Raw genomic sequence first — 13,100 nt, 5'->3', positions numbered from 1 at the left:
TATGAACCACACTAAATGGAGTAAATATCCAACTCAAAAGAGTTGCATAAATTGAACTCCAATTGCCATTTTACTCTTTTCAGTATTGCTTTTAATCAACTCCCTTGCCATTTTTCACTTTTCTATGTTGTTTTAAATTAATAATCAACTCCAGTAAATTTCTCTTTCAGTTTATTTCCTTTGAGTTATAATGGTATAAAGCCTTATTTAAATATTTATTGTATTACATTATGGTTACTCTTAATGGAGTTAAAAGTACTCCGTCTCAATCAACTCCAGTTATCAACACTAACTCCAGGGAGCGTATCATTCCCGAGGGTTAGGAAAACTCCCAGTAGAGTCAATTCAACCCAACATTTTTTTTTAACTGTGATAGCAACTATCCTTTATTTACTGTGCACTGTCTGGATGGAGAATGAACTCGAGGGAATCTAAAAGACAGAGAAAAAGAGAGTTGTGTTCACTTTTGGGAAAAAACTTGCTTGAACTTGATTTCTCATCCTTGGCCCTGACACTTCACGGAAATATATTCTTCGGAAATAAATTTTGAGTGTTTCCACCACATGGTGAGCAGACTGGTTTCATCCTGAAAATACAGCTAATGTGACTCATCGCATAACAGGTTTCTCGATATACTTAGAAGACGTTTGATCTCCTCATCCAAAAGGCGCCGCCTCCTTTTTATTGCCATCCTCTGCTTTTTTTTTTGTTTCATTCTTCATTTTATTCCCCTTCTCATTAGAGGGCTACTCAATATTTCACTTCAGAGCCTCTTAGCTTCTGTATTGGATGCCTTTGGAGTGAGAAAGGAGGTTAAAAGGGTTTCTCCTTCTGCCGCTCCTCTCTGAGTCTGGATCTGTGCCATCAACACAACAGGGCCGGCTGGCCCCCGTCTCCTAGCCAAGACAGGCCAGGCAGCATTGGGGCTATCGATTCAGACATGAGAGAAAATGTCTGAAAGTTTTCCATCATTGGCTAATGTGCCTCGCTGTTGGGGAGGAGATGAAGGTTGGATCGGAGTTGATGTATAGAAACATAAAACAGTCAATAGTTCAGAAGACAGATGGGCTGTCTGTTCTAAAAAGAGTTGAGAAAGTTGGAGTCGGTCGTGTGTACTGAAATAGAAAGGAGATGATGTCGAGGAGTGAAATGCCACGACGGCCATGGCTGCTCTCATTCCTCTCTTGCCAGATGGATGTTGTGACTACAGTGAGAAAGTCCAAAAATGGATGTAGCAACTAAGGATTGCCCCTTTAACAGGCAGTGACCTTCATACAGCAGAACCATGTCGCCATTTGAACTGGATCCATTAACCTGTAAGAATTGTAGAAAATTCTGTCCACTGTTCCGTGACTGTCTCGCAAAATCGTTCCCTTGTCCCACAGTTGGGCTTTTTAGATGTGGTCACCCTAATTCCACCAGTGGAAGTTTTGCTACTGCAACATGTAACGCCATCTTTTCGCGTGTGAGGGGAATAACATTATTTCAACCCCACATGTGAACTTGCATGTGAAATGTAACTGCATATCCGATATTCACAAACTGCAATTCACATGTAAGGTGAAAACATGTTACTCTCCTCATGTGAAAAGATGGTGTTAACATGTGAACATGTGAAATATAATTTCACGTGAAATTTAAGCTTAACGTGTGTGATTTCACATGTGAAAATGCAAATGGGACGTGTTTTTTTTGACCTGGCAAATATCCCACTACGGTTTGGGGGAAAAACACAATATGTGAAACATGTAACACACGTAGTAATACACACACATCCTGATTGCGATTCAAAATGTGAAATGTTGCCATGCCAATGCCCTTAACCTGAACTCCTAATGTAAGAGAAATTGCTACCCAGAATAGCAGCCATTGTGCTACTGTAGATGGGAATCCTGTTCACATGCTGTCGCTATGGCCTTCCAGAGTGGCAGCCGGCTAACAGAGAGAGAATGTGTAGACCATCTGGATTACAAGACCAACTGGGGAACAGGTCTTTATTGTAGAGCTCATTTTCCATGACTTTTTAGAGCGTAACGTTGGAATCGCGACTGTGTGCCAGGGCTATATTATTTATAGTGCGTTGCTAATTCACCCACGGCTATGTTGTACGTTTTGATTTTTCTTTTTCAGTATCTCAGAAGACTGATTGAACAAACGATTAACTTAAATATAAATTGACTCAAATAAAATTCCTCATCCCCCGTGTTTTTTTTTTTTAAGTACATCATTTAATCTGTTCACTCTGTGTCTCTCTAATCTCCATTTAGCTACGAAATTAGGGCCCGAGGCATTCCGATTCGACGGTGGGGCAGAAGCCACAGCGACCAGACTGAGTGACAGATACTACATCCTGCGGCCGGAGGTCATCGAGAGCTACATGTACATGTGGAGGTTAACCCATGACCCCAAGTACCGGGAGTGGGGCTGGGAGGCAGTGGAGGTGAGTCACGCAGACGTTAACGTTGCACGGTCTTCATGATGCAGCCATAATGTCACTAAAGTAATGACTTGTAACTCTGGTACTTTATCTCCAAAATATCTTCTGGTTTTATCTGTTACATTTTGATGAGCAATGAGTTTAAAATGAGTGGAGAGCTGGTGCTTATCATTAAAGTGCATTTAACAAGGATGTTTAAAAGAACAATAAAACAGTGATTCTAGAATGTGTTGTTGAAATATGATTAAAAACACATTCAGATGTCGGATCTTAACTTGATCACTCTTGTGGCAGAGAATTTTCCTGCTGCATCAGGAAATTCAAACGAGTCCCTGAAAAATAGCAGCTATCTTTTCACCATGTGGGGGCAGTCGAGTCATTTGGATCAGGGCTTGCTATCAAAATCATTTTCTCTCTCCTTCGCTTAAATGCTAGGCCTAGGTCCTATTGTTGTAACATTCAAATGTACAAAAATGTATCTGAAATGCAGCCATACACATCAACTGTGGTTTTATCATTTTATATAGCTTAATAACACAAGATAAGTATTGGTCTACACTAGGTTACAACATACAAGTTTCAAGTGTATCCAAAGGTCAAAATGTAGTTCAGTCGTGGCCTGAGGTGGTCTAGCTGCTAGGGCCGCTGCCTTCAGCGTGCGCATATAGGCCTACCGTGTAGATCTACCACGCCTTTCTGGCACAAATACAGTTGAAGTCGGAAGCTTACATACACCATAGCCAAATACATTTAAACTCAGTTTTTCACAATTCCTGACATTTAATCCTAGTAAAGATTCCCTGTCTTAGGTCAGTTAGGATCACCACTTTATTTTAAGAATGTGAAATGTCAGAATAATAGTAGAGAGTGATTTATTTCAGGTTTTATTTCTTTCATCACATACCCAGTGGGTCAGAAGTTTACATACACTCAATTAGTATTTGGTAGCATTGCCTTTAAATTGTTTAACTTGGGTCAAATGTTTTGGGTAGCCCTCCACAAGCTTCCCACAATAAGTTGGGTGAATTTTGGCCCATTCCTCCTGACAGAGCTGGTGTAACTGAGTCAGGTTTGTAGGCCTCCTTGCTCACATACGCTTTTTCAGTTCTGTCCACAAATTGTCCATAGGATTGAGGTCAGGGCTTTGTGATGGCCACTCCAATACCTTGACTTTGTTGTCCTTAAGCCATTTTGCCACAACTTTGGAAGTATGCTTGGGGTCATTGGCCGTTTGGAAGACCCATTTGTGACCAAGCTTTAACTTCCTGAGTGACGTCTTGAGATGTTGCTTCAATATATCCACATAATTTTCTGTCCTCTTGATGCCATCTATTTTGTGAAGTGCACCAGTCCCTCCTGCAGCAAATCATCCCCACAGCATGATGCTGCCACCCCCGTGCTTCACGGTTGGGATGGTGTTCTTCGGCTTGTAAGCCTCCCCCATGTCGATATAGGACTCGTTTTACTGTGGATATAGATACTTTTGTACCTGTTTCCTCCAGCATCTTCACAAGGTCCTTTGCTGTTGTTCTGGAATTGATTCGCACTTTTCGAACAAAAGTACGTTAATCTCTAGGAGACAGAACGTGTCTCCTTCCTGAGCGGTATGACGACTGCGTGGTCCCATGGTGTTTATACTTGCTTTGTTTGTTATATTGTTTGTACAGATGAACGTGGTACCTTCAGGCATTTGGAAATTGCTCCCAAGGATGAACCAGACTTGTGGAGGTCTAAAATTATCTTACTGAGGTCTTGGCTGATTTCTTTTGATTTTCCCATGATGTCAAGCAAAGAGGCACTGAGTTTGAAGGTAGGCCTTGAAATACAACCACAGGTACACCTCCAATTGACTCAAATGATGTCAATTAGCCTATCAGAAGCTTCTAAAGCCATGACATAATTTTGTAGAATTTTCCAAGCTGTTTAAAGGCACAGTCAACTTAGTGTATGTAAACTTCTGACCCACTGGAATTGTGATACAGTGAACTATAAGTGAAATAATCTGTCTGTAAACAATTGTTGGAAAAATGACTAGCTTCATGCACAAAGTAGATATCCTAGCCCGACTTGCCAAAACTATAGTTTGTTAACAAGAAATGTGTGGAGTGGTTGAAAAATTAGTTTTAATGACTCCAACCTAAGTCTATGTAAACTTCCGACTTCAACTGTAAATCAATCTCCCAATTGACTTGATTTATTTACACATTTCAAATATTCTTCCAGGGATATTTTTAACCTGATCTTGTTCAGAAATGACCATACCAAACACTTTAGGATAACATAAATAGGAAACAAATAAAATAATAACAATAGGTTACACCAACAGTTTCCATTCATACAGTGTTGGGTATTTGCCATAGTAGAATTGCCATGGTAAAGGATTAAATACTTTATTTCGATTGCACGGTATGTTTGTCAAATAGATAAATCGCCCTTCTGTTCAAAAAGGACAAAGTTTTTCTGATTACAATACCAACCGTGTGTGTTGAATTTAGTCAATCACTGAACTGACCAACTGAGCTAATTGATCAGTTCAGTGATTGACTAAATTCAACACACCTGGTCTTCCAGGTCGGTTAAATCAAAAACCAGCATACACTGCGGCTCTCCAGGAATAGGGTTGCCTACCCCGAACTGTTAACCTTCGAGTTGTTTCGGTTTTAACCCTGTAACCCAGGGGTGTCCAACTCATTCCATGGAGGACCTAGTGTCTGCAGGTTTTAGTTTTTTCCTTTAAATTAAGCCCTAGACAACCAGGTGTGGGGAGTTCCTTACTAATTAGTGACCCTAATTCATCAATCAAGTACAAGTGAGGAGCGAAAACCCACAGACACTCGGCCCTCCGTGGAATGAGTTTGACACCTGTGCTGTAACCCTGCGCAATTAATCCTGTAAACGCACGGAATTAATGCGTCAAGAAAATACATTCATCCATGAGTCAAAGTGTAGTGGGCCGGATTCGATGCCATGCCAACTCTGGCATATGTGTGCCGGGTTTAGTGGCTGTAACCGTAGGACCACATAGGCACTGAGAAAACCAATAATTTATTATACCTGTTGCTTGCCTTCAACATATAATAAAACAATAGATTTTTTAAAAATCGGATTTTCCTCCTGCGACAAAAGGGGTCAAATTAAGATCTGACATCTGTACTGGTCTCTGTCCATACGTGTTCTCTCGAGGAACAAATGTACAGTACATATAATTGAACACGGTCAAGGCCCTGCGATGCTACATCTGACAAAGCAGTGTGAGGGCAGAACTAGCCAGGCTGATTAGCATATTATTACCCCTTGACAAAGGCAGACTAATGCACCATAATTAACACAGACCCCCGCTCTTGCTGTTGGATCTGCACGAGAAGAAGCAAAGTGTGGGTTTTGCCGCCAACCTTTGTGCCCCATAATTAATGCATGTGTCAACCCGATCACACAAAATGAATGCTAAATCTATCATCCCAACCCCCGTTGCAATGGCTAAGGTGTCCTTTCTACAGCCACATTGTTAGCTCTGCCCCCACTTACCACCTCAACCCCAACCTCTTGTTCTCACTCGTGCTGCTGGATGCCGTTGAATATTGTATAAGGTGCCCCAGACAAGGCCTTAATATAAGTAGGCTTTATGTTTGGTGTCGTATGAGGTGAATGTGCTGTGAGGTAAAAGAGGGTGTTTGAGGACACGGTACTAGGTTGACGCATCTCTCTCTGGTTCTCCATAAACCACCCATGTTCCCTTATTAGGGCCCTGCGACGCTACGTCTGATAAAGCGGTGTGAGGGCAGAACTAGCCAGGGTGATTAGCACACGACTACCCCCTTGACAAACGTTCCCTTATTCGAGGTTGCCCAACTCCAGTACTTGAGAGCTGCAGTCCTACTACTGAAGTTTGATTTTTATATGAATTGCAGTCATTACGTCGATAGGCTGGAAGATACCGTCTGTGCCCATTGGCTAACTACTGTTATAATACATGTCCATTTTGACATTAACGTCCCTCCTGCGCTCTTCTTTCTATTCTTCTCCCCAGGCTCTGGAGCAACACTGCCGAGTCGAAGCTGGTTTCTCTGGGATCCGGGACGTGTATGCCCAGACGGTCAGCCACGATAACATGCAACAAAGCTTTTTCCTCTCCGAGACACTCAAGTAAGTGTAACATGGCCAGTCAACATCCCCCCCTACTGAGAATATACCAGCAAACACTTTGCTTTTTAGATGTGTAAACGGCTACAGAGCTTATTTCGCTAAGTGTAAATGGCATTTACAGTTTCTGAGAAGTAGTAAGAAGTAAATGGCATATGCAGTTTAAAACCCCCTACAGTCAATCAAATTAGCATAATACAAAAATCCCCATCAAAATCTGTCAGTTTATGATAGAGATATCATTTTGCATGGGCTGCGTCTCAATCCACTGCATCCACCGATGTCGCCCCTTCCGCATCTGCGGTGAAAGGTGGCAGAGCTAGAGCGGGGTTTCTCAGACCATGAGACATCCCGAAAAATCTGTCTTCTCACGAAAACGCCTGTAGTAGTTTGACCCCTCTATGGAAAGATGACTCTCACAAACATGTTCATGTCAGTTGTTTTGCTCTAGGACGCCCACAAGCCTCACAAGAAAAGAACAAAGGAAATAATTCCTGATCTTTTATATCTCTCAGATATAGGACAGACAGTTCAGAACAAACTTCATTTAGATATTTGGGGGGGACTATCTGTTTGTTTGTCCATGTATGAAGCTGTTATTCAATGCATTTCTATGGGCTAATAGCAGTAAGGCTAAATTCAATGTTTCATAAAATAATTGTTTTATTTTTATACCTTAAAAGGATCCTAAAACTTAAAATCAAATAGATAAATGATCCTTGGTATGACCATCTTAAAACAATTCCATACGCTAGCTTAGTAGAACCCCCATCTCCCTGGCTTAGACTCTATAGGGTTTTAAAGCATTAATCATTTTTTTCTCATTAGCTTTGGTATACACTTTCCGCCCTATTGACTTTCCTGTCCATCGTGAGAACACTCACATTAGTCTTAAGATATTCACACAATATGTTGAGTGCACTCAAGCACAGTATCTTCATTTCGACATTTACAGACAAACCCATTCTAAGGTGTTTTGGGTTTTTTTTTTATCACGAAAGGAAAAGAAATTGAGGAATTCCCATTCTGATTCAGCTGAAAGACTTCATCGCGCCCCCTCTCAGACTCAGAGTTTGCTCTGGGCTGGTTAGGTGATGTGGACAATCCACATAGTGTTGATCTATCGGACCTAATAGAGCCATGAGGAACTTGTGAGTGCCGTCTGGGCCCCCTTAGATAAAGAACCCTTAAAAAACGTTGGTGGGAAAATGGAGAAAGCTGTGTTTTATACTGAATCTTTTCAGGAGATGTAAGACGAGTTATAATTTCAATGTTTTTCAGAAAAGACAGGCTTTAAATAAGCACACGCTTCACCTTGCTGTTGTTCATCATTTATTGTATTCGCCAATAATTCAATAATTCATTTAATAGTCGTGAGAAATTACAAAAGAGGCTTGTTTTACAAAAGCGGAGAATGTCATGTCGTTACATCAGTAATTCATCTATCATTGCCCAACCATGATTAAAACATGTTTTATTGGCTCATACAATAGCATTATAGCCGTTATGTATTTGTTTAGATAGCCGTAGTCTAGGAGAAAACTAGCCAGTGTATCCTTTATTCTAGCCGTTCATTTCCCCAGACACTGACGCTGTTTGTCCCTATCAGGTATCTATACCTGCTCTTCTCTGACGATGACCTGCTTCCTCTGGAGGACTGGGTGTTCAACACAGAAGCTCACCCCCTGCCCGTCGTCCGCAAGAGCTGCCTACAGGGGGAGGGAGGGACACACGACAAGACAACCTCAAAGTAGCAGCCTACTGTACAACCACTGCACAACTAACCTGCGGAACAGACACAGAGTAACACATATTCTTACATCACATGCATACAAACACACACATAGACACACACATGACAACATTACACACAGGTAACAACACCGTAACAAAATGCAGGGCCAACGTCCCTTGGGCCCTGTCACAGACTTTCAATTCCTTTCCGGTGAAGGATCTTGTCGTATACGCTGTGATTGTATATCCTTGAGCCGGGCCGGGACTACTTCCTGCCGGCGTTACTTTCTGTGGACAATCAAGACGAACATGATTTTCATGAAAAGAGCACCTTTTTTCTTTCCTTCTTTCCTCTGTGAGGAAACCAAGAGTATCTTGCAGACCCAAATGTAATGGGAGGAGTGCTGTGTTATGGGCCATATTGTGTGAGAGAGAGAGAGAAAACCACTGAGCTTTTTCTTTGATTCTGTTTTTCACCGCAATCGATTAATGATTTCACTTGATCTTGTCATTGCTTTTTTTCTGGCTTTTTTCTCTGTCTCTTTGACCAAAGTTGTTCGTTTTTTTGTTCACCCCCTCATAATTCCCTAAACATATTATTTTTGTGGTGAGATTTGACCAATAGTAAGATGACAGACTAATATGGATTGTTGAATGGTGTTGAATATTAAATGTATAGACAATTGTGAAATGTAATACTCAAAATCCACCTTAAATTATTGTTTATTCAGAGTTTCTTTGCAGAAACAGGTTAAATGAATAATAACAGGCATGGGAAAAATTGAAAACTGAAGAGGTTGTTGGAGAGAGGGAGTGTCTTACATGTCCAGGGACCATTTTTATACATTTTTTCTGTATAATTTGTTTTGAGTACAATACTGGTGACATATTTTCATAAAGCCAAGACTGTGTTGAATCCTCTTCACCGCCTTCCAGAGCGTAACTTCACATTGTGTGAGTCCTGTGACTTTAACACAAGTGTCAGTCCTGTTATTGTACCACTGTAACACAAGTGTAAGTCCTGTTACTGTAACACTGTAGAACGGGTGTCAGTCCTGTGACTGTAATACTATACAACGAGTGTCTGTCCTGTGACTGTAAGAAGTGTCGGTCCTGTGACCAACATCGTAACAGTCATATTACTGCAACACAATAGAACGAGTGTCAGTCCTGTGACTAAAACACAAGTCTCAGTCCTGTTACTGTAACACTGTGACACTAGTGTCAGTCCTGTGACTGTAGCACGTGTCAGTCCTGTTACTGTAACACTGTGACACTAGTGTCAGTCCTGTGACTGTAGCACGTGTCAGTCCTGTTACTGTAACACTGTGACACTAGTGTCAGTCCTGTGACTGTAGCACGTGTCAGTCCTGTTACTGTAACACTAGTGTCAGTCCTGTGACTGTAGCACGTGTCAGTCCTGTTACTATAACACTGTGACACTAGTGTCAGTCCTGTGACTGTAGCACGTGTCAGTCCTGTTACTGTAACACAAGCACTCACAACCACCCAAGAGGCAATATCACCACAGCTAGTCCTAGTTGCCTAGTATGACTGGGCTCAAATATGCTTGCCAAAGTTAACAGCCCTCATCGAGAGCTCCAGCTCTCTCAAATCCACAGTGGGGAAGTTAGGCTTGAGGCTAAGGGTTTGCTAAAATGTACACCGTAGAGGGGAATGTGAATGGCGCTTTCCTATTTCATCCTTATTCATATCATCACTGCTGTCCAATACAGTTGTGGAGAGAATGTGCTGTACATACCTGGATGAATGTAATGGACCCCTGTATTAGCTTAACTTCAGTTTCTTTTGTGATTTATTTCACTTAATTACATAATTATTTTCATTTCTTTTTAATTTGCTTCCCTCAGGTGTTTCTGTAAAAGAGGAAAAACGTTTGACTTTAATTATAGTTCTGGTTGATATTAATTATTGTTATTACTTATCTTTCATTGTTGAATATTTTCAAATACTGATAAAAGACCTGTGCAACTTTGTACATTTAAAGCAACTTCATTCGCTTTGTCTGGATTTCTTTTGTCTGTCCCTAATATTTCTGCTTATGGTTTTTACTGTATGGAGTGTAAAATCTATGTTTGACCTCACCTTCCAACACATTGACCAAGTGTATTTCCAGAATACACAACTGTCAACTTAACCTTTTGATATGGAAGAGCTAAGAGCTTCGCCATACTTCACATATGAAACCTCATCACGTATCTGTACCACCAATGCTGAAAATCTGCAAAGCTCCTAAGCTCTGCTTTCTGTAGCTTTGTGCTTCAGGTCTACCAATACAACGTTTCCTATACCTTAGCAACCAAGGCTGTCAACATCAATATCAGACAAGATCATTCTCCATGACATCAAGGTTAGAAATATTTACATGGCTCTTGGCTCTTGTAAGAAGTAGTTTGTGAATCTGGGCCCAGGTACACTAAACACTGCTGGGGGGTGGGTGTTTGGTTGAGTGTTTGGTTGAGTGAAGCCAGTGGGTGTTTGGTTAAGTGAAGCCAGAAGGTATAGTGTGAAAGAGTGATCCGAACATAGAAGGGCACGCCAGCTAAGCCTTCAAACAGTCTGTACATTGAGTACAACTCTTGTGAAGGTAGTTCTTTGCATAACATCTAGACATACTTTATGCCATCTATGTCTCAAAAACTCAACAACTTTCATTATCATAAATGCATAGTTTTGCGCGGTGTTGGGGAGTAATGAACTACATGTAAACTCAGCAAAAAAAGAAGCGTCCCTTTTTCAGGACCCTCTCTTTCAAAGATAATTCGTAAAAATCCAAATAACTTCACAGATCTTCATTGTAAAGGGTTTAAACACTGTTTCCCATGCTTGTTCAATGAACCATAAACAATTAATGAACATGCACCTCTGGAACGGTCGTTAAGACACTAACAGCTTATAGACGGTAGGCAATTAAGGTCACAGTTATGAAAACTTAGGACACTAAAGAGGCCTTTCTACTGACTCTGAAAAACACCAAAAGGAAGATGCCCAAATTCCCTGCTCATCTGTGTGAACATGCCTTAGGCATGCTGCATGGAGGCACGAGGACTGCAGATGTGGCCAGGGCAATAAATTGCAATGTCCGTACTGCGAGACACCTAAGACAGCGCTACAGGGAGACAGGACGGACAGCTGATCGTGCTCACAGTGGCAGACCACGTGTAACAACACCTGCACAGGATCGGTACATGCAAACATCACTCCTGCGGGACAGGTACAGGATGGAAACAACAACTGCCTGAGTTACACCAGGAACGAATCCATCCATCAGTGCTAACTGTCCGCAATAGGCTGACAGAGGCTGGACTGAAGGCTTGTAGGCCTGTTGTAAGGCAGGTCCTCACCAGACATGACAGACAACAACGTCGCCTATGGGCACAAACCCACCGTCGCTGGACCAGACAGCACTGGCAAATAGTGCTCTTCACTGACGAGTCGTGGTTTTGTCTCACCAGGGGTGATGGTTGGATTCGTGTTTATCGTCGAAGGTATGAGCGTTACACCGAGGCCTGTACACTGGAGCAGGATCGATTTGAATTTGGATTGTCCATCATGGTCTGGGGCGGTGTGTCACAGCATCATCGGACTGAGCTTGTTGTCATTGCAGGCAATCTCAATGCTGTGCGTTACAGGGAAGACATCCTCCTCCCTAATGTGGTACCCTTCCTGCAGGCTCATCCTGACATGACCATCCAGCATGATGGATGATGAGCGGGATTTCCAGCAAGACAGGAATGTCAGTGTTCTGCCAGGGAAGAGCCCAGATCTCAATCCCATTGAGCACGTCTGGCTAGGGCCATTCCCCCCATAAATGACCGGGAACTTGCAGGTGCTTTGGTGGAAGAGTGGAGTAACATCTCACATCAAGAATGGGCAAATCTGGTGCAGTACATGTGGAGCAGATGCACTGCAGTACTTAATGCAGCTGTTGGCCACACCAGATGCTGACTGTTACTTTTGATTCTTCAGAGACACATTATTCCATTTCTGTTAGTCACATGTCTGTGGAACTTGTTCAGTTAATGTCTCAGTTGTTGAATCTTGTTATGTTCATACAACTATTTACACATGTTAAGTTTGCTGAAAATAAACGCAGTTGACAGTGAGAGGACGTTTAATTTTTTGCTGAGTTTAGTTCAACTAGTAATTTAACTACATTTTGCAGTAGCTTAGTGGTAGTTGAACTAATTTCAAATCTAGTTAGTGTTTTGAGTAGTTAACTTGTTTACTATTTAGCGGTGTAGCTAACTACTGGAACTACACACAACTTTTTGGGCAAAAAACAAACATGGTTGGAGTAGGAAATATTTCCCTTTCTTTATTTTCACTTGAAAAAATTGTTTTTGTGTTTAATAGGATAAATTACACATTCTGTTAACACATAACCCCAAAGTGATCGGTTCTTGCCATTTGTTGTTTATGACATTTCAGATTTACATATGCTAATTTATCACAAAATAGTTTGGATGTAGTGAACTACTCTTTCAAAGTAACTTTGAGTAAACTGCATATTCTTCAGAGTAGCTTTAGTGTAGCTCAACTTCTTCCGGTACGAAGTAATTGGTAGCTTGGTAAACTATATTTTCAGAATAGCTTCCCCAACACTGGTTTTATGCTGCTTGGATTCATTGCTAGTATATCAGTTTGCGTTTTAATGTAATCTTTCCTCATTGATTTTCATGAGAGGAGATGAGGTGCTCACTGAGTGATGAAATTTGTTTCATTGTTTGCACAGGGGAAGTTCATTACAGATTTAATTGATGGGGGG

At 41.5% G+C, this 13,100-nt stretch overlaps 1 protein-coding gene across 3 annotated transcripts in view; it reads left to right on the top strand.

Annotated features, from left to right (window-relative positions):
- The window catches only part of LOC115177052 (mannosyl-oligosaccharide 1,2-alpha-mannosidase IC-like), a 183,083-nt gene extending 172,761 nt beyond the window's left edge, over positions 1-10,322 (top strand). For all 3 annotated transcript variants that reach the window (XM_029737517.1, XM_029737525.1, XM_029737535.1), the window contains exons 10-12: positions 2,268-2,440; positions 6,465-6,580; positions 8,187-10,322. In XM_029737517.1, the coding sequence (XP_029593377.1) occupies positions 2,268-2,440; positions 6,465-6,580; positions 8,187-8,331 (434 nt within the window). In that variant the 3' untranslated portion in view covers positions 8,332-10,322. The remainder of the gene's footprint in view (positions 1-2,267; positions 2,441-6,464; positions 6,581-8,186) is intronic.
- The last annotated feature ends 2,778 nt before the right edge of the window (positions 10,323-13,100 follow it).

Source organism: Salmo trutta, chromosome 3, assembly GCF_901001165.1.
Source record: "Salmo trutta chromosome 3, fSalTru1.1, whole genome shotgun sequence".
NCBI classification, from domain to species: Eukaryota; Metazoa; Chordata; class Actinopteri; order Salmoniformes; family Salmonidae; genus Salmo; species Salmo trutta.
This window is presented reverse-complemented; position numbering and strand designations above follow the sequence as displayed.